Source organism: Pomacea canaliculata, linkage group LG13 (assembly GCF_003073045.1).
Source record: "Pomacea canaliculata isolate SZHN2017 linkage group LG13, ASM307304v1, whole genome shotgun sequence".
Lineage (NCBI taxonomy): Eukaryota > Metazoa > Mollusca > Gastropoda > Architaenioglossa > Ampullariidae > Pomacea > Pomacea canaliculata.
Genome location: NC_037602.1, coordinates 10,091,368 through 10,118,596, shown reverse-complemented (window position 1 = coordinate 10,118,596; position 27,229 = coordinate 10,091,368). Strand labels below are relative to the sequence as shown.

The following is a 27,229-nucleotide window of genomic DNA, read 5'->3' as shown; positions in this document are numbered from 1 at the left end:
AACTATGGGGAGAGAGGGAGTACGGAGGAAATTGAAGTATCCGGAGTAAACCCCCGTCACCAAGCCCTGCGAACAGCCGTGACAGTGCCCGGAGACGAGATCTGAACCCTGGGCGGTGAATGTAGTACTCGGCTGACGCCATCGACACACTGACCAGTTACGGCAAGGGAGACTACTCTTCATCTTGCATATTTCCTGAATGATATCCGCTTCCTTGTGGAGAAGTCGGCACAACTGTGTGTTTATGCTCTGAACGCTCTGCAGTTCAGCATCGAGCTATAGCAGCACGATGTCCAATGCACCGAGACCCACGAAACCCCCACCACCTGTTCCAAAGCCTGGTATGTACTGAGAAATAACTGTTGTTTCTTGTTGGATTTAGCAGACGACAAGATGTGATGCAGACTTGATCGCTCCGTGTTTGTGGTCTGCAGTGACAGAATGTCAGGAGTACGAAGAATTAGCCATTTTCTTTTAAAGGGATATTCATTAAGCCATTCTAGAAACAATAAAAGATATATTTTTATGAAGTTCTATTTTTATATAGTGCATTCGAGCTTGTCCCAAACAAACGTATACCGCTTACCCCTACACTTGATATCACGAACTAGAAATTACACATTTACAATCAAAGGTAGGACATGACAATTGTCTTCTTTACGTTAGTATTTCAAGTATATATCAGCGGAAATGCCAGTGTCGTAAGACTTGTTATGATCATTACAGTTCAGGCTTAATACTTGTGGGGGAGTCAACCAATGTATCTTTAATTATGCTTTGGGTGTAATCAAGTGGTTTAATGTATTAAATAATTTAGCAAATGATCACATTACTTTTATTTGTTTTTATGAAGTAAACCCTAGCAGCCTTTGAAATATGTAACAATATGAGCAAAACTGTGTATTTAGAAAAAGCAGGTAAAGGCTGGCTTTTGTAGAAAATGGAAATTATTTTTCAGGGAATGTGAAAGTGGTCAGGGCTCTCTACCCATATGAAGCACAACAGGTTTGTTCATAGAATGCCTCTAACATACTTAACAAGATATTTTTATCCCTGATGCATATTTCACCAGATGCAGTTATGTCTGAATGAATACTGCAGTTAATCTGTATCAATAGATTCTTAGAATGTCTTTGAATGAACATTTTATGGTGTCTTTAATCCGATCTTGCAGCCTTGCTGAAGCTTTCACAGCTTTTATTATAATTTGTAGCATTGTTTTCTGATGAATGTGTGTGTCTTTTCACTTTTTATGTTATTCATTAGTCAGTTTAGTTAATATGCCTTACAGTTCAGGAGATTGGTGGCAGGGGTGGGGGGAATCTTGTTTTCTTTCCACATGAACACAGCCACATAACCACTTAACTACCCGGACATGTAAAACACACATACACACACATACAAGCAAACTACATATTTATTGTGACTCATTTCTTTATGTTTCTGTCAGTTTCACTGGCAGCCAATCTGCACAACTGCGCGCCACTCTTTGTATTATTATCAATCGAAAAACCTTTTTTTTTTTTTCATCAGCCAGATGAGCTGACATTTGAGGAAGGGGAGATGCTCTACATTCTTGACATGAGTGACAAAGATTGGTGGAAGGCAAAATGTGGAGCTAGAAGTGGACTTATTCCTAGCAACTATGGTAAAACATTCTTCTATTGCTCTTGATTTTTCTTTTGCAAACGGATGCCATAATGATAATTGTTTCTCAGACTCTGAAAACACATAACTTACTGAGTCAGTCACTTATACTTTTTGATAAAATATCTTCATATTGAAGATTTTTTCATTTCATTTCAAAAGATAGATTCCAGAAACGTCTATAGACTTATTGCATTTGTTTGCAGATTCCAGTAGGCTTAGTAGTCAATACATTCATCCTTTTAGTATAATTTTCAGTATTAAACTTTGTCAGTTTTGTAGTAGATTCTTTGTTAGATCTTAGTAGATTCTTTGTCAGTTTTCAGTAGATTCTTAGTCAGTTTTCAGTAGATACTTTGTAGCTTAACTTCAGTATTATGACATCTGTAGTGCTATTTAGCTGGCAGAGGTAATACACCTTTTTTTACGGTCAACAGATTTTGTTTCTGATCTGTTTTCTATTACTTTGAATTTAAGTTCTCTGTCATGCATAATTTTAATCAGCAAAAATGTTTTACTTCAGCATGTGTTTTTCATCTGTCTACAGTGGTAAGTTATTTTTTCCCCTGTCAATTGGCAATTTGATAATGTCTCTTTCAGTGGAGGAGAACACCGAGTCAGTTGACAATCCTTTGCATGATGCTGCTAAGCGAGGAAACATGGACTTCATGAAGGAGTGTATTAGAAACAGAGTAAGCATGCTAGGAGTGGCCTCATGATGTAAAGCATCGTTTATTTCACAGTGCCAATTTTGCTTGAGGGTGTAGCATGACCTAGGCAAATCCTGGCCACCTGCTTCCTCATTTAACTAAATTTAGATACACACATGGATCAAATCAATCAACTTGTGACATTAACGCAGGGCTCTTTAGTTGTATACATTCTGTATATCAGCCTTGAATGACCCAAACAAGAAAATAATGAAATGTTGAAACAGGAAATACATGTTTTTCTTTTTGCATATTTACGGTGTGATGTTATTGTTACGTTATTTATTCAACTAAGACCAAAATTCAGAAAAATATATATATATGGAAAATTTTAATCACTGGTGAAACCTTTCATTACTGGAAACTCTTTCCCCACACTCTAAATTTAATAATTTAAATGGTAATAATTATAACCATGAAATTATATATATATATTAAGTGAAATAATGTTTATAATAAATCATAGAATAATGACTAATAATTTAAATTACTTTACCATGAAGCTTTTAGTGGGAATGCTGTTCTATCTACTCCTTTTCAGGTTTCAGTGAATGGCTTGGACAAAGCTGGCTCTACTCCTTTGCACTGGGCAGCTCATGGTGGTCACATTGCTTGTCTTGAGACTCTGCTAAAGGAACCCAAGTGTGAAGTCAATGTGCAGGTCTCTGTAAACATAATGCATGCATGTATATGTGCATTTCTGTGTGTGCATGTTTGTGAGTATATATTTGGGATTGGGGGAAGATAAATGCACAGAATGTTGATGAAATATGCAAGTGAAAAATGAGGTGTGATTTATGCTTATCTGTTATTGTTGCTTTTCTCTTTCAGAACAAGCTTGGTGACACACCCCTGCATTCTGCTGCCTGGAAAAACCATGCATCCGCTGTGCAACTTTTGTTAGAAAAAGGTAGAAAACTTATATTCACATTTGCTAAATGTATGTATAATGTAGAAGGGCATTTCTTCAGCTGTGCAAAGCAAAATTTTTTGGCCATATTTAAAGATTTTTCAGCAATGATTGAGCTGTGAATATTGTTGCAGGTGCAAGAGTGGACATAAGAAATAATGAGAACAAGTTGGCTGTGGATCTCACCAAGGATCCAGAGGTCGCAGCATTGCTACGAGAAGCTGGTGAGTGCTGCTTTCTGCTGTACAATTTTTCTTTTTTCTTTTATCCTTTTTATGTTTATTTGCCTTTATTTATTTTTGAAAGTAAAACATTGGGTTCACTGATGCTTAGAACTATGAAAATGTTTGTGAACAGGTCACTCATTGTTGGATTTTTTATTATGTAAAGTGTTTGACATGGTAGAATCAAAGATATTGGACATAAATAAAGAAACTGATGACTGTCTGGACGTTAAAAAATAAACTTCCTCTTTTATAGAATGCCTGTAATGCCCGTAATTTTAAGGTTTATGTCATAGACAAACTGAAAAGTTGCTAGAGAGAAAGTTGATAAAAATGAAGATAATGATATTTTGCCACTCAACAGCTGGTGTGCGAGCATCACGCTACTGCAATGACTATGGGGAAGAAGATGAAGAAGGATCTGATTGAACCACATTGTGTTATATTCCACCTCTAAATCTCATATGTTTCACAATTCACTCTCTCTTCAGTATGACATTTCATTTCTTGGATACCTGTGCCTTAAACCAAAGCTTTACCTTGTTGGTAAATGTGTACAAATTGATGTGATCAGGAGGCTCCAGATGAAATTTCCTTTACGAAAGAGCCATGGAAAAATTCATTTAATCACTGGGTTTTACTTTTAATATATTTCATTAATCTTGCAACAGTGGTGTATTTGCCAGATGTTTAGCGACAAAAAAATCAACCTGATTAATATACATTCTTATTTCCTGTTTTACTTAAACACCTGTTTATCCTTTTTCTGTTCCTCTCTGTACCTCATTGTGCATGTACACATACATCATTCAGTTCAAATACAAATTCTAGAAATGTAAAGAAGGCAAAAATGAATGCTGATCTCAGCAAGGTCCAAAATGTCTGACGGTCTCCGTCATAAGCATTGCACTTTCATATTGTGCACAGATAGCAATGTTGGTCATGATAATGGTAGGCACATGGACATCGACATTTTCTCACTGTGATTTATCCTTAGTTGCTGATGTGGCATTGAGTACTGACAGCCATTTTGTCAGCTCTTTGATAATGCTTATAATGTCAGCTGTTTCTGCTCAGGGTAACCATACTTCACACATGGTTTCAAGCTAAACCAGTATATTGTTTTAAATAGGATTTGGGGCTGAATTTGATATATGCAGATTGTGTAATAAAGAGTAGCACAGAGTCTCTTGAAATATAAAAATGACACCAACTAAATTCCTTATTGCTTAGACAACAGAGTGCAAACTATCATTCGTGAAATATGTAAATATCTGGTGCCAGTGGCTTTCAGAGAGAATACTGAATAAAAGTTAAGATTGTATGGTTAATGAACAAGAAACATTTTTGAGATGTTTAGTATTTGTAAGTAGCTTGCAAATTTTATTTGCTAGTTTTAGCAAAATGCTAGGATACCAACACAGGAACACAAACATTAAATTTGGTAAGAAAGTTAGTTTGTCATGAGTTTGAGAGATTCAGCTGGGACCACAAGTACAAATGATGGAAGTTTTTGTTTTAGGAAGCCATTCTAAGAACTGTCTGGTACCATTGGTACTCTTTGGGACCATGTTTGTATTGACTTGCTCACTTGATTTCATGTGATCTGTCTGGGGCTTGCTTTGAGTTAAAAATATTATCTATCGCAGTCTGGTTTTGCTATTTAAAATTTTCTCAATAACCGTCAGGTACTTAGAAATGCAGAAATAGCTTTGCATGAGAGTATGAAGTACAAGTATAAGAATAGAGTTACAAACTCATTAGAAATATTTGGGACAATTATCTGTAACAGTCATGACAATAAGTTTCTACACAAGTTTTTGTAGTGAAGTACTCTAAAGTGTGTGTGTGGTCTCCTGAGGTAAAGTTACAAATTGTGGCCACGTTTAGCAATAACAAAGTCGTCACAATCATGTGGAATCAATCAAATGATAAATTTCATTTCCAAGAAGAGCATTTTTCTTAACCTTTCCCATGCAGCATGTTTTTAAAAGACTCGGATTGGATGAGAAGAAACATTATATTCAGAGAAAAAGAAGCTTTGAGTAAAGTAATTTTGGTAAAAAAAAATAAAAAAAAAAAAAAAAATTTCATGGTCTGGGTAACTAGCACTTGATAGAAGTTTTTTAATTTTCTTAGCAGCATTTGTTAGAACTTTACATCCAGGTAGATCTGAATTTTGTTTTTTAACTGTCAAAATACAAATTTCTTACACATTGTCTTTGAAGCTGTTTATTCACTTTTGCAGAGAATGCTTCCCTTATTTCTTACCCATGCGTATGGAACTTGCTTTTTCTTATATGAATATAATACTTTCATCATATTTTGAATTCCTTCTTTCATTAGAATTATGTAAACTGTTCTAATTCCATGTAATATGCAATGACCCCCAAATATGTAGAGTAATAATAACAATAATGTTCTGGTTGTAGTGGTGTGCACCAAGAGCTGCAACTCTTATGGGTATATTCCATTCCTTTGGCTTCTTGACAAGACTTGACAGCAAAATTTGACAATATGGATTTTTAGAGCTTTGTGCTATATGTGTTAGCTAATTGAAAATACTCCTTTCAATCGTTCTGGGAAATTGAGGCTGGCGGTGATGTGCTGCCATTGGAAGTATAGAAGCAGGCTAAAAATATGGACATCTCTTTGAGCAGGACCTGCTGACGCCATTACAAAGTAAAAAAAAACAAACAAATGAACAAAAATTAAACTTCTCTAAAGAAATTTTAGCAAATGTTGACAAAGATGAAAAATTTAAATTTATCAAAATTAGACAATTATGTCAAGAACATAAAGGAAATGAAATTCTGTTCCTTTGTATATAAAATTGCAATAAGATTGTAGTCAATTCAGCATTTTCAAAATTATAAGAACTATTTTAACACTTTGTTTTTGTTGCATGTCTGCATATGCACACACAGAGTAACTGATAGGCCTTATGTTTCTCTATGCTGTGATGAAATTGCAAGAAACTCAAACCCTTGTTTTTGCCAACCGATTGTTCAGTTTTCTTTGTTACTATATTATTTGTCTTGTTGGATCTTGAACAATTTTAGAGATTGTTGACGAAGTGAGCTTTGTAATAAATGAACATATATCTGCAAATACTAAGAAAAATATGTAAGAAACTGTTGAAATTTTACTTAATGTTATTACTAATTTGTTTTCTAGTCTCATGTTCTCTTACATCATCAGTATATAATAAAGCTGTGTTGACATTCTCATTGGTTTTATATTTATGCTACCTTTTAATGGTCTGTTATGTTTGATATGTTCCCTAGCTTGTCTTCCACAATATGCGAACATGCTCTTTTTTATTCAGCCATTTTACCCATCAAGTCAATTATTCAAATATTATCACAGGCTGGAAGAAATAATATAATTCAATGATTTTATTTTGAGAAACACTTGCCACCACTTTGCAAGATAATGATACATTACACATGGGAGACATCGTCCCACATAATGAAGTTTGACAAAAGAGATTGGTCACTTGCCAGTTGTGGTCTGAGGTTTGAAAATTCCATGATTCACATACGTCTAGAATTTCAGGCATGGTACTGCATGTATAGCCATGATGTCAGACTGGAATCCATTTGCAGTTCATTGTAGAATTTTGCATGATGATGCAAGTAAATTCTGGCCCCGCCCCCACTCCAATTGATAAACACATTTGTAACAAGTCAATAGGGATAGTGTGTCAGTGAGAAACTTACTAGCTTACATAAAGCATTTATGATCATTTTCTTTTTTAAACTCCCCTTCTCACAACATTCTGCAGCTTATATCGCATTGATATATTTTACAACTAGTTGACAGATACAGTGGCAGTTGATTTATGTAACATACAAGTTGCATGATGGTGCTTATTACATTTCTTGAAAATGCTTCCTTACCATCTGACATTTTCACAGACTTTTCAGCTACAATCTACACATTTGACCGTGAGTAAAAATCTACTCTATGGATTTAATTCTCTTGGATACAGCATACAGAAAAATTTTTAAGCTTCTGTTTTAATCCTCAAGGTTAATTTATTTTTCTAGTAAGATATGACTAACAATGTGACTGAGGTGCCACATGCTACTGTTCAGATGATGTCTGGTTTTAAAGATGGAAGACAAGGCCACACAAACTGGCAAGATATTAAATATATTAATCATTGATATGTTCATGGTCATGACACTGCCACGGTAAATGTGATGTGTAAGTGAATTGGGCAGCACATTCTAGGAGCACACAACTCTGCAAACTCTACAAAGATATCAGTATAACTATCATCCTCATTACCTCCACTTCACCAATGCATGCAAAGTTCTGCACATGACATCACATTCCTCAGTGTGTGTAGGTGTGCATGCACTTCCAAGTGAACACACTTGTAAAAACTCAGTTCACACAACCTCTGTACCCAGGGAAATGACAAAACAAAATGTAAAAATCGGTAACCTATTTGCTCTCTTTATTGGTACTGCACGTTGACCTGCTAGTGAACCATTTATTGCAAGGAACTTGTAAGCTACATCACAACATAGTCATTGCTGTTATTGAATCTCTTACTATCTAGTTATTTATCCAGTTGTATTAGTTAAAGAGAGTATCTCTTTGGCATTAGTTGGTCACATTGTCTACTATTTCAATCCACCAAGTGGTGGAGCATTAATAATTTTGTTCACAATGTGGAGTGTGAATGAAAATAATAGTGTGGAACATGCATGTGCATATGAATGTTTACATGTACAATATTAATGTACTTTTATAACTGCTCTGGACCTTAGCTTTATTTCTAGTATTTGGCTGCTGAAGACTAGTGTATTAGATACAAGCTGTAAATATTACATTACAGTAATTTCCTTGTCAAAAGATTTTTGCTTTTGTATAAGTAATGCTATTTAAAATGACAAAGGTATACATAACAGTACCTCTACTTGAAAAACAACAAGAATATATACAGTGCAAAACATTAGGCCTGATATCAAAATAATAGTTGAAGAAGACAAGCACACACTGTAATATATCTTATCTAGAATATTCCTTTTGTCATGTACATTTGTTCTGTTTCATATATACCACCATGTTCACTTACATTCACTGCTGCAGCCAAATTTCATTTTCTCCCTTATCTAAACAACTTGCTTCTACACAATATGAACAGCATCACCAGACTTGCTGAAATGGGCCATCTGGCCGTAACAGCTGAGTTAAGATTTTCGTTTATGACCATTAGTACATTTTTTTGGTACCCATGTCAAAAAGTTCTGTGCTGTGGAATTCTTGTACCTAAATACTATCATCTGCACCAGATGTAGCACCCTTACTTCCTGTGACACCAATGTCACAACCAAATATTCTATAGTTTGACTTTAAAACACAATATATAACAAGCATTGACAATGTATGTATACCAAACCTGTGGAAGCAGTCTATTCTTCCATTTCATCTTAATGAACCAGGAAAGAACACAAGTCCAAACAGACCATCTCTTTGGGTCAATGAACCATTCTTCCTTATCCAAGCTTCTCTCCTACACTCCTGCAGCTGGAACTGTTGTGCTCTTTATCAACGTCTTTTCAAAAAAAATTTTCATCTAGCTACTTTGCCGACCAACCATCAAGTCCTTCATTCACAACATTCTTCTTTCAAATCAGAGGGATGTATTTGACCCTACAAGTGTTGCTAACTTGCCTGTTTCAAAAGTACCTCAAGACCTTGACTTATACTTTCATACTCAGCTGCATTGTTTTGCCGAATGCTGTTCAAATATTAAAAAAACTGCTATTAGATGATCTGGATATGCTGCAGTGTTAAGATGTCTTGAAGCTTAAGGACTGTGGTATTATCAGTGCCAAGTGTGGCAGCAAAAAAAGCATAATCATAAGACACATATACTCAAGTTTCTTTTAAGCCAGGGGTGGTGAAGGTCCGCTCCGTCAAGGACTAGGCAGCCTTGGAGTAAACACACTGCGAAAGTATTAATACACTGCGGCTAAACTATGGCTTTTCCAAATATAGCAGGCTGATTTTTAAGTTGATAATTATGTATGGCCCATAAATAATGTTATAAATATTGAAATATTCAAATGGTCCATGGCAGAAAAAAAGGTTCCCTACTCCTGTTCTAAGCAGCCAAGTGAAAAAGATAACTGAGAAAGGAGAAGAAGGAAACTGCAAGTCAGAGCAAAGGTAGATGTCCCTGACAAATACCAAAGCATATTCCCCACCCCCAGTCCAGCACTACAATAGTCGCAAGAAATATGGAGTAATAGATGAAATCAATTAATTTTTCATTTTCAGAATGTGAAGACATTTTAGCATTTAGCTTTAAAACGAGCAGTGCACTTTCTCTTTTACTTTAAGCCCCCCTGCCCCCTACCCCCAAACCACCTTACAGATTCAAAATCAAAGACATGGTGGATTTTTTTTTTTATAAAAAAGCGCTTTATCATTGAAAGGATTTGATATCAAGGATCACATGTCAACACTTAAGTCCTTAAGCTGACCATAACATTACCTTAGTGATATAAAACAATACAAATACAATGCTCAAGTATCAAATATCAATGTTTAGAGTTGTACATATCACATGCCCAACACCTAAATCACACACAAACATTTTGGTAATCTTTTTGTTCCAGGCTACACAAGATTCACCACCTGAAAATGACAATTGCACATTAATTGCTTTTGTAAACATAGAATACAGGAAAATCTTGTACGCTATGCATATGTATAACAGTAAGCCAATTTAAATTGTCTGATTATGCAGCTATGCAGAAAGCGCAGTCATTCTGAAAATTTTCCACCTAACAACCCTCCACTTAAAAAGGCTAATATTATACCGTACTACTTTTCCACTCAAGAATATGCTATCAGCTATGAATGGGATCTAAAATCTCGTTTCTAAAGATATTGAAAGACTTTTCTCTAACAGTTTCTTTCTCCCTTCTTTGTGAACAAAGAAACACAGTTGAATACAAACATTAAAACATTTGAAAAATGTTTACAAAATTAATATCTTTGAGCATTAATAAAAATAGAAAATGTTCTTGAAGGCATAAATGAATGGTTCAAATTCTTCAATAAAGGTTTTAAATGCGTTTCATTTCTTTTGATTTACATTACATTCACAACAAATTGCAGCTTCAATTTTATTTCACACCCAGTTTTTCGCCATTTTCTTGTGGTCCAATCAAATTTACATGAATATTCTTTGCAGTTATGAGCTATGCAATACAATTATCTAAAAAATGGGAATAAATCTCTGAGCTCTGATTGTTGTATTGATAATATATACCTGTAGTGATACCTTCTATTGCATCTGAACATAACTCACATTCATCTTGTCAAGAACAGAACATGTGGAAGGCAAACTCCTACTCTCTCCTAGTGTATCAGGTCGCCATTTCTCATTTCTGCTCAGTAGGCAGGACCTAAAAGCAATCTTCTGCTAAACAGTTGAGCTAACCAGCTGGTTACAAGAAAACATTCTATCAAATGAATGATCTTGAACCAACTAGAAGGGTGGAGCATCAGCAAGACTCTGATGGCCTAGAAAATCTAAACAAAAATCAAATTCCCAAAGAACACACATGGGGTTTCTGTTGAAAATACTAGGTAAGAAGGTGAAAGATGAGAGAAAACTGTCAACTTATAAAAGCAACTACATGGTTTTCGCATACCAGTTCCCCTCTAAGCCTTGAAGAATGTAATTCTTGAATAATACAAGTCATTGATAATAGATGGAAGAATGGATATCAATGCTTTCCTTTAATTGCCTTCTTCCATGAACACAGATAACAGGAATGCTGCAGGGCACCTTTACACAAATTAACAGAATATTCTTAAAATCTTGACAAGTATTTTCTTGCTTCCATAACAGATCAGAATTAGAGAAAATGGGGAGAGAGCAGAGAGATAAAAAGTTTGAGAGCATCTCATCAAACTCAAACTTGTCCAGAAACACAGAGAACTGTCAGCTTGCTGAAATCTAGTTTCTGGTATCACAGCAGTACATTCCTGCAAGAACATTTAGTACTGGCCTTGAATATATCTTGTACTAAAAAACATGACTGCCAAAAGCAAATGCCTAATGAACTTTATTCACATTTAAGGTAGGATTGCAAATGTCTGGAATGGAAGGATTACCAAGATTAGATCAATATACATAGTAGCCTTGATGAGTGGGTCATCAACATCTGTGTCCTTAAATATCACAAGCAAGGCCTCTTGGATGTACCATTTCATCAACAACAACTGGTAGCATTTTATACCGCCAGCAACTGAGGCTTTATCCAAGTGATTCCTCCAGGCATAGGTTCATACTAAGAAAATGTGCTGAAGGCAAACTCCACCCAGTGTGTTAGTGACAAATTTTTCATTGCTGCACAGCCAGACTCCTTTCAACAAAAGCAGGTCCCAAAGACACGGACAGGTCACATTTTTTTTACTCTTAGTTTCATTCTACATGACCCTCTAAAACTATTCATGAGACTGGTTTACTTCTTTGGGCAAAGTCTGCTGACTAGTTCAGCTGAGGCTTGCAAATAAACTTGCTGCAGAAACTGCTTTTCCTCTCTTTTTTTTTTTTTGATGAAGAATTCCCTTCTCAACTACTTCCCTGTCTAACTGTACATTTTCACCTGTGCTCATCTAAGCTCATGTGATTTCCCCTTTATAACTGAAGACAGAAACCCACTCACTACAGCCTAGTTGGTCCCACCTGACCCATTTACAACAAATATCACCTCTTACTTAACTGCTAACTTTAAGCATGTACACTAGAAAGATGGTGTGTCAATTGACACAAATGAAACAATGAAGCCTGCTAACTTATTAAGAACTTTAAGAAAAAAAATCTGACTACGAAGTTATGCAAACAAATGTCAATTTTAAACTGGAATCTATGATACAGCTCCCTATACCTGGGCCAGCCGAAAGCATCAATTAACTGACACAAAAACTTATTGTAATGTACAGAGCCAAATACCTGTTAAAGTATACTGTACAGTTTCAATCTTTAGTATTTCATTTGAGAGCCTAACACCTTTTGGCCAAGCAGGATGCTTGGACAAGAAGCATATAGTAGCAGTTTGGTTAAGATTGCAACCAACTTTTATCTGGCATCCTGTTGTCTAACTACACTGAAGTTGGGGACAGTTAAATGGCTGCTGGAGTATAACCCGAAGCTTAACTGCTGCTGGAGCATGTGAAAAACATTTATGATTTAGTTTAAGCAAAAGCTTTGTAACTATAAAGCAGCAACAGAAGGCTGGTGCTGTGGCAGTGTTGTGTGACTGTTTGCACTAAATTAGAGGTATAACAGAATAGCAGCATTGTAGTTAGAGTACGCAAATTGACACATTCTGTCGTTTTAAGTATAACAAAAAAGTTGTCATTCTAACTGGAATAAGTTTCTGCATACATTCTATGTAACCACTAACCTTCATTGTGTGTTTTAATATAAGCTTATATTGGATAAAAGTTATATTTTTTCACGTAATGTCTGCAATGGACTACTTCCAGCTTTTGGTGAGAACACGTCATCAGGTCAGCTTACCCTGATCTTAGTAGCAATCCCCATCATACTAATCTTTGTTTCTTTCCAAGATAGCTATATGCAGATGGGTGTGGTTTTTTTTAAACATCAATTAGCCTTCATGGTTTTAATCTCAAACATCAAGGCCAATTTTAAACGATGTGCCATGGCCCACAAACTCTTGAAAAGCAGAGAGACAGCTGATGAATGGAAAAGGAACACCAACTGGCATCATCACATGTAAGATGCATCAGTGACCATGTGCAGGGAATGAGGTGTACGATACCCTAAATAACCTGCACATGGTCGTACTTGTCTGTTACCCTTTTTTCAAGACCCATGTGACAATAATATCAAGACAGACTGGTAACCTGGCACAAAAGGGACACCACTCTGCATGGTTAGAAAGTAGAGAATCAATCTTAATCGTGTACACAGAAAGATGCAGAAAAGGTTAAGCTCATTCTTTGCTATACATTTCAAGTTACACGCAAAACACCGAAATGTTAATCATAAACTGAAAATGCTCATTTCAGCAAATCTTCATTCTTTCTAGCCAAAAATATTTATAATGTAATACTGTGTTCAAGCAAGCGGGCAAGAGGTGTCATGTCTGAGAAAAAAATAAAACATGAGCGGAAAAAGAGAAATAAGTCAATCCCAAGAGACTGAAGGCAAGTGTATGCATCAAAATATTTCAGAGAAAAGTGCAAAAGAAAAAAAAAAAACCCCAATCTTTCAGTAAAATTCAACAACACAAATTAACAGGAATTTACACAACACACCGCTTTGGTGAAAGGAAAGGAGAAAGCTTAAGAAGGAAGACAGCAAAAAAAGAGCCTTTAGAACCTAGAGAGTTCGCACATTTTTAAATCTATAGAAAAACAAACTTGTCTGAAATATTGTGAGTATTGATAATTGATAATGCATGTCAATAATGTGTCACACTGGTAATATGAGGACAATAAATAAAAAGCCTACTTCATGCGATGTCCTATCTTCTTGTCAATTCATTAACACAATGTCCACATGCCACCTTTGGTCAATGGAATTACACAGTAAATCACAAGTGTCTACAGCAGAATCAATGACAAATGCCTCAAAATAAATTAAGAATGTTGAAATACCACAACAATGTATTCTTTCTTGCTTTAATAAGTGCTTTCTTTATGTACTTTCCATGTATACTTCTATAAAAAATGAACAACCTGATAAAACCACAGCTACAAGTTTCAACAACAGCTGCAATGTTTTTCCTGCGCAATATAACTGCACCCAATCATGGAAAAGTTCTTCAGTGTTGTATGCTGACTGATCAAAGATCTGGCTTAAATATGAATCCTGATTAATAATCTAAGTCTACTTCCAACGCTCTTCAGGAATGCCTTTCAAAAATAGATCTCAGACTTGCTGAGTCTGTTTCATGCTTAACAGCTACCAGTCACCCTCCAAAAGTAAAATTTGGACAAGCTCAAATCTGTTTTAAAATACAAAAGCTTGGTGCTCTGTGTAAAACATGCCTAACACATGTGTCTAAAAATGAATTTGGCATTGTGTGAGCAAATGGTTTGAAGGTCAAGAAGGTAAATTGTCGTGAACAACATGTGCTCGTCAAGAGAGCAGGTTTTCATCAATTGAAGGATTGTACCCTGTCCAGAGTGTTCAATGTCTGATCACAGCAAACACTCGAGCAGCATATCCTTGGTGTAAGATTTTGCATTCTTTCACTGAAAGGCAATGTAAGCCTTAACAGCAATGTCTGTAAATTGCATCTGAATCCCACTCAGCCTGAAAGGTATAATTGTTTTTGGATAGAGGCAGATACGCAGCACTGAAAAAAAACCAAAACTGTACAAATATAGTGAAGGTGCCTGACAAATTTTCTAAAACAGGCAACTCTTGCCAGCCAGCACTTTCAGTCAACTCTTGTGTCTGTACAGGATTCACAGTCTGAAACCAACACAGACCAACATTGCATCAGTTACACCATCTATACAAATCTTTCTACTTATCATTCTGCAATTCATCATGCTCAAAATTTGTCATGAAAGTTATCACAAGTCCATTCAAGCCAAAGGAGACCAATAAACATCCAATCTGCCTATATATTCAACTTTTGGTTCTTCCTTCCAGCTCGGTAAATCTTAAGTGCATCTAAATAAAGCAGGTTCACCTGATCTCATGCAGTCTTATTAATCCGTAGGACATCTTTATTAAATAAATATGATTTATTGTTTATCGCTCACAATCCTTTGAAACCATGAGCAAAAAGTTCAAAAGACATGAATTGATCATTGAAAGAAATTATCTACAGAACTTATGTTCCCTTTAATTACATGAAACAATATACCATGTTTCAATTCTATCTGACTTCAGCTTCTAACAAAAAGTAAGGTGAAAGTTGATCTAAAAGCATTGTGAAGAGAAGAAAAGTGATTGTTGAACTAACACCATGATGCAGAGCAGGAGATTGTGTACAAGTAGGAACATTCACTTCTTTACCTCATTATGTCTCCCATTCTAGCTCCTCGTAAATGCGATCAAAACAGTCATTCATGAAGTAAAACTAGGAAAAAGAAGAAATTATAACTGGACAGTGTGGTAGTTTACTAATGTCAAGTTAAAGTATACATACGAATAAGTAAAAAACAAAGAGTCTACCTGAAACCAATTTTTGAAATAACTAACGGATAAATCAAAAAGCAGAAGTTAAAAGGCAAAGCTTATTAAAAAGGTTTACTTTTGGAACATTAGAAATGTTAAAAAACTCTCATACTTACATATTGTGTGAAGATTTTGACTAATCTGGGTTTCTTTCCGGGTCTGTCATACTCAAAATTGAAAGACATCCCTTCCTCATCAACCTCATACGATTTGACATCCTTCCATGCAAATTCAATCACTTGCACCTGATATGAAATGAATGAAAAGAATAGCAGCTTGGAAACAAAAAACAAAATCATAAAATCTGCATTTTCCCCCCTACATTATGTCCATTCTGCAGCACCAGTCAATTATATATAAAGCTTCAATCAGTTCTTCTAGGAGCAAATTTGTTAGGACAAGCTACAGAAATTTGCTTAAATCTTTCTGACTCTTTGACCCTTTGTTCTAAATTAACCTAATGAAAAGAAGCATCTGATTCATCTTTTGTTAAAAAAGATACATAGCACAGTGACTGTTATTGTAAATATGGTGATGTGCATTTGAAAGTATGCAAAGCAGCAGTCTGGTTAATAGGTGGCTAAAATGTGGGTGCTAGCTTTCGTTCATTCTAGAGGTTACAGCTATCTTCAATCCTCTCCTTCCGGGTACTATTCTCCAAGCCTAATTTTGATATTTCTTAATGTGTGAACAACTACCATTACAGTAAAGTCCAAATTATCCCAATAGGACAATTATGAATACCCCAGCATCTTATTACTGAAGTCACAGCACAAGATGAAATATTCTAATAAAGCATAAAAGACCTGATGACTTTACTTACTTAATGGTACTGTACAGTTTCAGGATGTCAGTAAAAAAGTCAGTAACACAGAATCTTATATTCCCTGTACTTTTTTCAATCTAAAGGTCTGAGATTTTGCAGGTCACTTATCACCATGTCTCACCTCTGGAGTGCCATCTTCCTTGCAAGCTTGTAGCTTAAAGCACTGCAGCCCGATCATAGCGATAACATGGCCATCTCTTCGAGAGTCACATGAACAGTGTGGGAAGACCACCTCTCCATAGCCTTCCAAGTGCCGAACAATTTTCAGGTACTGTTTGAACAGAGAGCATGAAAACAACTGGGTATAAATATTTGAGAAGAAAAAAACTCAAATAGCCTCTTATGCATCAACAATGTCAAACACAGTACTAAAATGAACAAAGAAAATTTCATGCCAAATTTCTATCCCTACGAGCCCTAGGAAAAAGTTCATAGATAAAAATCAGACCATGCTTCTTAATAATAATATTTATTAACACATTTATTGGCTTTAAAGTAAGTCCCATGAGCTGTACAGAAATAAAAAAATACAGATATAAAAACATATGCTTAAAATAAACATAGCAAATAAACAGAAACCAAAAGATTAAGCATGTGGCATCTGATTACAGGACTGACTGCTTTGCTGTGATATAGCTTTATTTGCTGGCTTGGTGTAAAACATTTCCCCCCACCCTTCATCATTTCACTCACACTCAACACCTGTGCATCTCCTCACCTCCAGCATTTTCACTGCTTCACGCAAGGCTTTCAACTCATATAGCTTGTCTGTGGCTTTCAGAAGACCACGGTTTACATCTTCCACTGCCTGAAACAGAAGAGATGATTAAGAACAGTTGCCCTTAAAAACTGGATGCCAGCTTAAAAGTCAAAAACCTCAATGTCTAATGTATATAGAGCACAAATTTCATGGTTTCTGAATTTTACAAGTAACAGTATACATTCTAAAGATAAAAGCTGGATCAAACAAAACATAAAAACATAGATAGCTATGAATTTCACAGAAAAAGTATTGATAGCACATGCAGATTTTGTTTCCACCAAAATAAGTCATCAGCATGAGTTAAATATAAAGCCACTGTCTTTAATGTGGATAACTGTGAATAATTTCTGCTTTCTTAAAATACAACTAAATGAATGGTTCTTAGATTACTGTTGAAGCCTCAACCTTACATCAGAGATGAGAATATGGTCTGAAATAAAAATCGTTTATATATGAATCTTACCTGCCAAAAGAAAAATCCAAGGGCTTTCTCGTTTGAATTGAGGGTTGTTTCCCGTGCAAGGCTAAACAACCAGCGCTTGAGCATCAGACATGTGGCTGTCGCTGTACTGTAGTTTTGAATGTAGATGTTGTGTGGAAGCTCATGGGGCTGAAGCTTACGTTCTGCTCAGAGAAGTTAGCGTTCATCACTCAGACTGATGAACAGACAGACAAGGCGGTGGGGAGGGGGATGGACAGAGCAACTGATTCATGCTAACATCTTTAGGGACAGGGAGGAGGGGAAAGAGAAAGACTGCTTCATGTTAACATTTATATATCGAAAATAATAATTTTTATCACACAGCAGCACAATCAAGAGGTTGCACTCTCAACTATGACCAACAAATAATAAAAACACAAGAAATTGAAATATTAAAAAACACATTAATAACTAACAACATACTATAATGCACAAAAAACTTTGGTGAAAACATGCTAGCCCATTAGTTGAAACTTCTTCCCTAATAATATGTGTCAGCAGCAGAGAGAGTATTTTAATCATGCCCTTTAAAAAAACTTGCCTGTTCAAGAAACTTATGTTTTTGCACAAATGCATCAGAGTGAAAGACATTCCATATTTTTTCAGGCATATTAATGAAAGAAATTAAAACAAATGTCAACAGACCTGCAGTAAAAAATTTAAAATGATACAAGTAGCCAGTATAATTTAAAGAGAGAAAAACTGTGTAGACACATTACAAAGGTTTATAGACTGCCACAAACACAAAAGTTCGCTGTGGTACCAGCCACGAGAAAGGAATAGGACTGTTGAAGGTTTAAAGCTTTTGCAATAAGAAATGAACTAAAGAAGCCCACAAAAAATATATATATAAAATGGAAGGGATTGCTGCCAATCTGGTGTTGCTCCAAAGACAGCAAAACTCACCAAAATTATATTCCACAGTTTCAAACAAGTAGAAATAACTAGTAGCCTCTCCTAGGCCAACTTTAGCAGCAACAGCCTGAAAGATAAATGTACAGGCAGGACAAGGATGAGTATACATGTGCCTCTGTATGCATTGAAATTTACTTACAACACATTTCATCTTTTTATATTCAAATAATAATTGGACTTTTAAAGTGAATTTCCCCATTTAGATACCAGCTCAGTTTGCGGCACAAGAAAGAGTACAAATGAACTGACAGTCAACCATACAATAAACATAAGCATCAGCAAACACATAACACCATTAAAAAAGTGAACAGATAAAGTATCTTGCATAAGTGACTAATAAAATGGTGAAAAATAAATTCTAGAACCATCTAACCATATTTATTCAAAACTGTCTGGGTTCTCCCTTAGTCAAACACATACAGAAAAAAAAATTCATAAAAATTCTAGCAATCCAGAAGAGTGTGAAAAACTTTTGCTGTGAAGTGTAAAAACATAAAAATCATAACATATTATTGCTGATACAGTAATATGCTGATTACAGTTTCATTATTTAACAAACATACCTTATACACAGAATCAGCATTGTCACTCCTATGGACAGTGACAACACATATGGTCTTGTCTGGCAACAGCACTTTCAGTTCCACCTCACTGTTAGTATCCTTTTGACATAAGTCAGAGGTATCACTATACATACAATGTTTCCCCACTAATATTATTAAATGTTTCTACAACACATCTTGAAATGCCATGGAGTGGTGTCAGCAACAGATAAAAAGCTTAAGTCAGAAACATGGGAGTGAGTGCAAACAGATTAGGCTAATGAGCTGACCAATAATATTAGTGGATGGAAAAGTAGAGATGGTTAAAATACTTAATGTGGTACTAAACAGTCTTCAATAAAATTATTTTCTAAAAGACTGACATTTTGAAGAATATGCAATACTTATCGTACCTATTTACAACTGTACACCTGAAACAGCCAGTGTTTGTGAATCAAAACAATGCATTTTTAGCTTGCAGTCTATTTCAGACTGCAATAATATTCTTGAAACTGATTAAAAACTGCACCAAAAGAACAACAACATAAGAGTTGCATAAGTGTTTATCATTATCCACTTGCAAATGCAATCCTTAAAAGTACACTTAAAATTAGATAAGGTAACACTTTATAATCTTACTGCCTGTCCTGTTTTATAGGAAGCATAGAATACACTAGAGTGCATACTTACATAATCCACTTTTATAAATTAGTTCCCCTTCCGTGAAAAGTGTTTTTGTATGTACATACAGTGGAACCTCGGTTAGCGAACGCCTCGGATAGCGAATTTTTCGGTTAACGAACAAAAATTTCGTTAAAAATTTGTCTCGGATAGCGAACAAAATTTCGGATAACGAACAAAAAATTTGTTAAAAATTTGTCTCGGATAGCGAACAAAATTTCTGATAACGAACAGCCACGTGAACCACACGTGACCGACCAGCATGTCATCATTCGCGCTCGAGACACAGTTACGATCGGTCGTTCTTTATCTATGCGCATCCTTCTTATTTAGTGATTGTTGTGCTTTATTTTAATAAGATAATCTTCAATCATGGCTCCAAAGAAGATTAAGAGCAATTAATAGTAGTGAGGTAATGACAAGGAAGCGGCCAACAGTTGAATTGAAAAAGGAAATGATTTCAAAGTATGAAGGTGGCATGTGTCTGTCGGATATGTGATGTGTTACCGAAGAGTTTTACAAAAAAGACAGAAGGAACAGACACTGGACAAGTTTTTACCTTCAACTTCAACTACAGAAAAGCGAAGTCACCCCCGATTTTATACTGTCACGTGTGCTCATGGAGGGGGATTCAAAGCAGTAATTCCACCCCTTCCTCCCCACACCTCCATCCACCCACGCCGTCAAAACGGCAAGTTTTCTGATGTTTAAATGCTTTCGTTAATGTTTCTATGTTTATTTAACTTCATTTATTTTGTTTCATAACTGTTCTTATTAAACAAATACCTACATAGCCTGTAACTTTCAAATATTAGCGAGTCAACAGGGGCTGGGAACCAATTAAATCGATTTCCTTTATTTCTTATGGAAAAAATTGTTTCGGATAACGAACATTTCGGATAACGAACAACTTTCCAGAACGGATTAAGTTCGTTAACCGAGGTTCCACTGTATATATGTGTGTGAGTGCCTGTGTGGATGAACGCATGTGCATTTGCATGCAGGTTTTTTTTTTCTCATAACATTTAAAAACCAGTTTGTAAACACAAAAGTCTTTCAAAAAGCAGAAAAAAAAAAAAATCACATCCTTTAAGACTCCTGTCATTTATGACCCAGATAATAAGATTTGTGATGTAGAGAAATTTTCTTACATCATCCAGCTCGCCTGCTGCCAAGAAGTCTTGCATTAAGTCACTTTCACCAATAACTCGTACAGCACACACTGTAAGGAAGACAAATACAGATGGTAGTTCTCAAGCATTATTAATAATCCAACTAACTGCATGTTTTGCCTTTTGCTCAACAGAATTATTTAATGCAATAAAGACTGAAATAAAATCTTTTAAAACTAATAAGAGCATAAAGCCTGTATAAAGGATATCTCTGCTTTGCTAGAAACTTCTAAATGTCAAAACTGTACTGAGAAAAGTTATGATATAATTTCTGCAAAGTGTAAGCAAATGCGGTCACATCACAATGATAAAACTTTGAATCCAGCTAAAAATGCAGATTTCTCCATCTTGCAGGGTATTTTTTTAAATATATACATATATATATATTCTCATCATTCTGACGACAACAACGGTGATCTCGATTTTGATCGGATAAATTAAGAAGAAAGTGAAGAAAGTTCTGATGACAGCAGTGAGACAGACAGACAGACAGTGGTGACATCGTTGCACCATTGCCGGAGGTATCCAGAAGTAGGAAACAAACTGCAGCAGATGGGAGCACAGTCAAAGAGGGCGAGCAACAGGTGGCAGAAGGGGGGGCGTGGCAGAAAACATTGCTCAGCTGACTCAGAAACACTTCTCAAATGTGCCCAAAAACGAGAAACGGGGAATGAAAACATTTGCATGATGCAGCAATTAAGTGTCAGCATTGGGTCTCTAAGTTCTGCTGCTCTGAATGTCCTTCCATGCCATGTGTGTGATACCCTGCTTTGAAATTTATTACAGCAAGCTTGCCTACTGGAGATAGAATATTTAGAATATGGTACAATGCACAGGCCTGGTGAGGGCATTCAGAGCAGATGAATGTGGAGTACAAGCTTTTGTGTATGAATGTTGAATTGTTTTTGAAATGACAGTGCTTGTCACTTGTGTGAATGATCTACATCCGCGGTTCTCAAACGGTGGGGCACGCCCCCATGGGGGCGCGAAAGTTGTCATTTTTTAAAAGTTTCTTATACCTGTATTAGGGAAATTAGCTTACATTGCTGGCTAAGGGGGGCTCGCGGACGTACTTTGTTCGTCAGGTGGGGCATCACAAGTAAAAGGTTGAGAACCGCTGATCTACATGAACCACCGAGATGAAACTACCTTAGGTTTCTCATGGCAGGTAACATGTGTTAGCGAAGATGGGAACATTTTTTTGAGAAATTAGTTGAGGTTCTCAACAGTAAACCCTGAACTTTATCTAGGATGTGTTTTTCACTTTCTGAATGAAATCCACAAAAGTTACTGAATTCTTAAGTCAAGAATTACTCTGAGCACTTGATTGTGTGTGACATAGTGGATTTTGTTGGTTTTTCTATCTAGAAAATACATAAAATAAGAATCCAAATAATCTTATTTTTTTTTATATTTTTATTGGTCTCACATATTAGAAAAATCACTTCTATGACTTGTATGGGTTTTATATCCTTTGCATGCATCTAGCGCTCCGGAGTCCCAAAAAAATCATCAAAATTCCCTTGCACAGGCATACGCATGTTCCTCATTAGCATCTGGCAGTCAAAGGGTTAAAACTGAAAATACTATCATGTTTGTGAAAATATTAGCATATACCTGGGCATAGTCAAAAGAAATTGTGACTTGCCTAAAAAATATTTTAAAAGTAGAAAAGACCATTCTGGTGCTACTTTCAGTTTCCCAAGATAATTCTGCTACATAGTAAACACCCTTGCCTTCATCTCACCGAAAGATAAAAGGTATCTACTTACCTTTCTCTAAATACTGTTCCAAGCCCCTGCGTCGCTGGTCCAGCTGCTGTTCAGACAACTGAAAGAGTTTCTTGCCTGGCAGTTTAGGGAATGTGTAGTCTGGAAACTCCCGCTTTAAGCTTTGATGTAGATTGTCAAATTCTCTGTAACGCCTAGAGCACAGGTGCCGCCCAGCCATGTAAATATTAAAGACCTGAAAGGAAAAAAGACAACAACATCTGAAAGTCTTCCATCAACACTAAGCACACAGTCACCAGCAGAAATGTTTTATATCGAGAGGAAATCCCTACTAGCAGGTTATAGGACATCGTATAACCATAAATGTTTATTTATACAGCGCACCAGCAAAGGTCAACTCCAGGTGCTGATATATATCAAGTCACATGAGCACACACTTAACAAAATTCATTCACCATCATTCACAGAGGAAACCAAAATACCTTATGAAAACCACCGACAATCAGCCCTGTAAGCGTCACATTCAGAGAGAGATATGTCAGAGCTGAGATATGAACCCACAACACCCCATTCTCATAGTAATGATGATGCTTTAGCCACCAACCACTCCAAAATTTGATTTGAATCTGGACATTATTTTGTACACTTTTCAAAGAGTATTAGCCTAAAACTTTCTATTTATTATGGTCAATGCAAAAATATTTCTTTGACTGTTTTACTTTAATATGGAAAAAAAATAGGGACTGTGAATCTGCACTATTTAAAATTCTTACCACATATTTTTCATTATTACTTTCCACATAATGATAGTCTGGAATAGAGATTGGCAAAGAGCGCCGCTCGGAGTAGTCAATATATGAAGGACCTGAAGAGTCATCACTGGGTTCCAATTTCTCCGCGACTTGTTCTGGCACCGATATAACTGCAAAGGAAGAAAACTTCATTTTAAGCTAATTTTAGATTTTACGACATTGTTTTCCCTATGTCTAAAATCTGTTTCATTTTATAGCCAGCCAACAGGTACCATTTCACTAAATGCAACATGCATACACAACACAATCCATCTTTATTCTATAGACAGAATATTTTACTTATTATGATATCCAAATTACTGGCTATTTACCCAAATAATAAATTAAAATTCATTTTTAACAGTGTGAGCCAATCAGAACTCGTCATCATAAAGGAATTTACTCAGCTTTTAGGTCTACCTAACTTTTTTCATCCTATTGGTAATTTATTGGAGAATCCCCTTCATAAAAAACCCTTATCTCATGTAAATTAATATGGCTGAGATTGTGATTTAATTCGACAGAAATGAAAACATAACTTTTTTTTTTTAAAGACCCCACAAATGAACCAGACAAATATAATGGTACAGGACTGTTTGGTTTGTATTGCTTTACTGAATTCATAGCCTGAGAGTAGCAGGCACCATTAAAGAAAGAAAATACTGCAGTTAACAAGGTGTCCTTTACTTTTTTTTCCTATTCTTCATTTTGTTTCTGAATTAAAATAAATAAATAATTTTTTTGTCTAAGAATATTTGGTCAGAAAAATTATATTCGATTTTTCAAAGCTTCTTGCTTGCTCTTATTTTTGGATTATTTTTATGTTTTATAGTTTAATTGTACGTTTCCTGCCTTACCTTCTGACTAAATAACATGTCCACAATGGCACCCTTTTCAAGAAATTTTACTGGTTAGGTAACTTCACTCTGTAACTTTAGTCTGCCTGTCAGGGTAACTTAACCAACTGGTTAGGGCAGTTTTATTCATGGGTAAATTGCATGTATTCATAAATAAAATGCCAGGTAAGTATTTATTCTTCCTTCTTATGTTAAACTCACACATCCAAGCGACGTACTCCACTTTTTAACCCTTTGTTCCAATTATAAACGGATGTCTCAAAATTCCTCTACTATTATTTCCTCCTCCATTCACTATATTTTTTTAACTTTATCAGAAAACTATCAGAAATCTATACTAGTAATGAAAACCCAGGTATATAAGTGCATCATGCAGGCTTTTTTTCTATTTAGCATTGTGTAGACAGACCTTAAGTTATACATTTCTTTCTGAAGTTATTATATAATAGCAGAGTTGCTACTATTTTAAACAGAATTTATCTAATGAACACAAGCACATTCTTCCTCATACAGGAAAAACATTTCTGTACCTATTCTGTCGCTTTAATAAAGTGTATAATTGGTCTGGCCTAATAACAAAATATAATTACTGGACAATGATTTAAAATTACCTAGAATAATTTAAAATTTGATTAAAACTATAAATTAATTAATGCAATAATTTTTAAAATATCTTACCTGTCAGAGTCAGTGTATCTCCTCCTGAACGAATAAAGTCTACAACCTGTTTGTGTGTTGCTCCTTCCACATTTATACCATTCCTTTAATAAAATAAAAAAGAATATTATATCTAAATGTACCTATATATATATATAAATAAAATGCTATTTTAATTCACCAACACAGTTTTGCACCATTAAACACTTCCATAATTGTTATTACTCAATTCAAATATGTTAAGCATTAAACATGTCAAAATTATCTCTCCAGCCACCTAGGTACTTTCTCAATTTCTGAAGAAAAAGTGAAAGTTCTGTTTTTTTATGTTAAAATTAATATGTGTTTGTATAGATATTGCATGTTGTTGATTACACTTAACGATTTATAATTGTTTTGCATGCATAGGTTTTGTTTTTGTTAATGGGCACCGATTTCATATTTGAGTATCTAAACGAAGCTGTATTGATACAGTGTTACTACAAAAAATGTGAAAAAGTACACAAACCACCATGCTATCACTATACTTCAGAACTTTAATGTCATCACATAGACACTAGTTCACTGGTCTTGCACCTTACTGGTAAACGCACTTGATTATGCTATATAGTTATTGCATTCTTCTCTCAAGAATTAAATTTGAAGAAATTTTATCTACTATGTGTGAAACTATACACAACTACATAATTATATGCAGTTGTGTTACATTTAGTAACTGCCCATATACACCTTCACGTGAATTTCAATCAGATGAAAGACTTACAAGTACAGCCTTACGTACTGAAAATAGTTTACTGACCTATTAATATCAGGTATGTCAAGTTCTAGCCTTATCACTTTAAAGTACAAAGTCTAACTGGACACAACGCAAAGTGATGTGATTAAGTGAGATTTTAAGACATTTAAAGACCTGCTTGTCCACCCCCAAAACTATCACTCTCATCAATGGGAGATCCCGCTTACTTAAGAACATTTTTTGTGTGATATTAATCTTTATAATTTTTATAAGTATGATATTACAGGCTCACGAAATTATTTCCGCTGTGTTATCAAAAACGACAATACTAATATGTTAAAATACACGTACGGAAACGCGAGAAATAGTTCTTATAGTGTACTTACACTTCCAAAATACGGTCTCCTTTTCGAATGCCTGCCTTTTGCGCTGCTCCGCCCTCTAACACAGCACTGACATGTTGGAGAGGTGCATACAAAACGCCGTTTATGGATTTCAATACTCCTCCTTCACTGATCTGTCCTCTGACATTAAAGCCGAATCCAGTAGAAGTCTTTGTAATTGTCACAATCCTTGGCCCAAGCTCTGGCTGTTTCCCTTCTGGTGGGGACGGTGTACTGTCCTCATCGCTGTCCGCCATGGTCGTCACGTGACTTTTCTTAAAGTAAGTTATTATCTACGCTTAAGCAACAAATCTAATAAAATATTTCATAATACTTGTCCTGGATTATTAAAAACATCTTACAATTTTCCAGCTAAATGGTCTGAAGTGTGTGCTATATCCTCTCGGTGTGACCAATGTTTATCAACTGAGGCGAAAACTGTTTCTGCCAACAGTGGAGCAGGAACCGAGTTTCTAAGACAGGAGAGTGCCGCGATGTCTGTAGTGATGACATTATCTCTTTCAGCTCTTGACAAGATCATTAATTTGAACAGAAAAACATTTACTCAGGTTTAACTTATGAGCATATATTTAATACCAAATGGTGGTTGACCAGCAAAGGCTGTGTCAGGATTTTCTCTGCAGCTGTTCTCATAAAGACGCCCACGACTCGACCTAGAGAAGGACATTTATCTCCCTTCAAGCTGTTAGAACCATTAATGTATCTGTTTCCAAAATCAATCAGAAGTATTTACGGATTGATCCTTGACTGGCGTGTTATACGAATGTGTGGATATCCTTTTAGGTATGGATATTTGTGCATAATGCATAGTGTTATTGCACGTCGTGTTTGTCGTGCGTGCGTCCCATGTACAGTCCTATATATATAATTAAGGTGACGATCGAGCGCCGTTTAAAGAGCGAATTAATAGATCAACAAATGTATTATAAATCGTTTCATCAATATTTCGTTAGAAATTGTGTTAAGCACTTGAACGTT

General features: G+C 35.5%; 2 protein-coding genes across 2 annotated transcripts; one reads left to right on the top strand and one right to left on the bottom strand.

The window, feature by feature from the left end:
• The first annotated feature begins 185 nt into the window (after window positions 1-185).
• On the top strand, window positions 186-6,721 carry LOC112553623 (osteoclast-stimulating factor 1-like). The gene is made up of 8 exons (XM_025220971.1): window positions 186-341; window positions 959-1,005; window positions 1,534-1,648; window positions 2,248-2,339; window positions 2,899-3,018; window positions 3,189-3,267; window positions 3,402-3,491; window positions 3,856-6,721. Exons 1-8 carry the CDS (start codon window positions 290-292, stop codon window positions 3,918-3,920), a joined length of 660 nt encoding a protein of 219 aa, XP_025076756.1. The 5' UTR covers window positions 186-289; the 3' UTR covers window positions 3,921-6,721.
• A 1,217-nt stretch (window positions 6,722-7,938) lies between these two features.
• Window positions 7,939-26,716, bottom strand: LOC112553622 (sorting nexin-27-like). Its single transcript, XM_025220969.1, has 13 exons — window positions 26,234-26,716; window positions 25,133-25,215; window positions 23,580-23,728; window positions 22,849-23,041; window positions 21,056-21,126; window positions 19,245-19,343; window positions 18,673-18,748; window positions 17,749-17,909; window positions 17,241-17,330; window positions 16,644-16,793; window positions 15,813-15,941; window positions 15,535-15,598; window positions 7,939-14,982 (listed from the first exon to the last, which is right to left on the bottom strand). The coding sequence occupies exons 1-12, from the start codon at window positions 26,485-26,487 to the stop codon at window positions 15,539-15,541; spliced, it is 1,515 nt and encodes a 504-aa protein (XP_025076754.1). The 5' UTR covers window positions 26,488-26,716; the 3' UTR covers window positions 7,939-14,982; window positions 15,535-15,538.
• Between the last annotated feature and the right edge of the window lie 513 nt (window positions 26,717-27,229).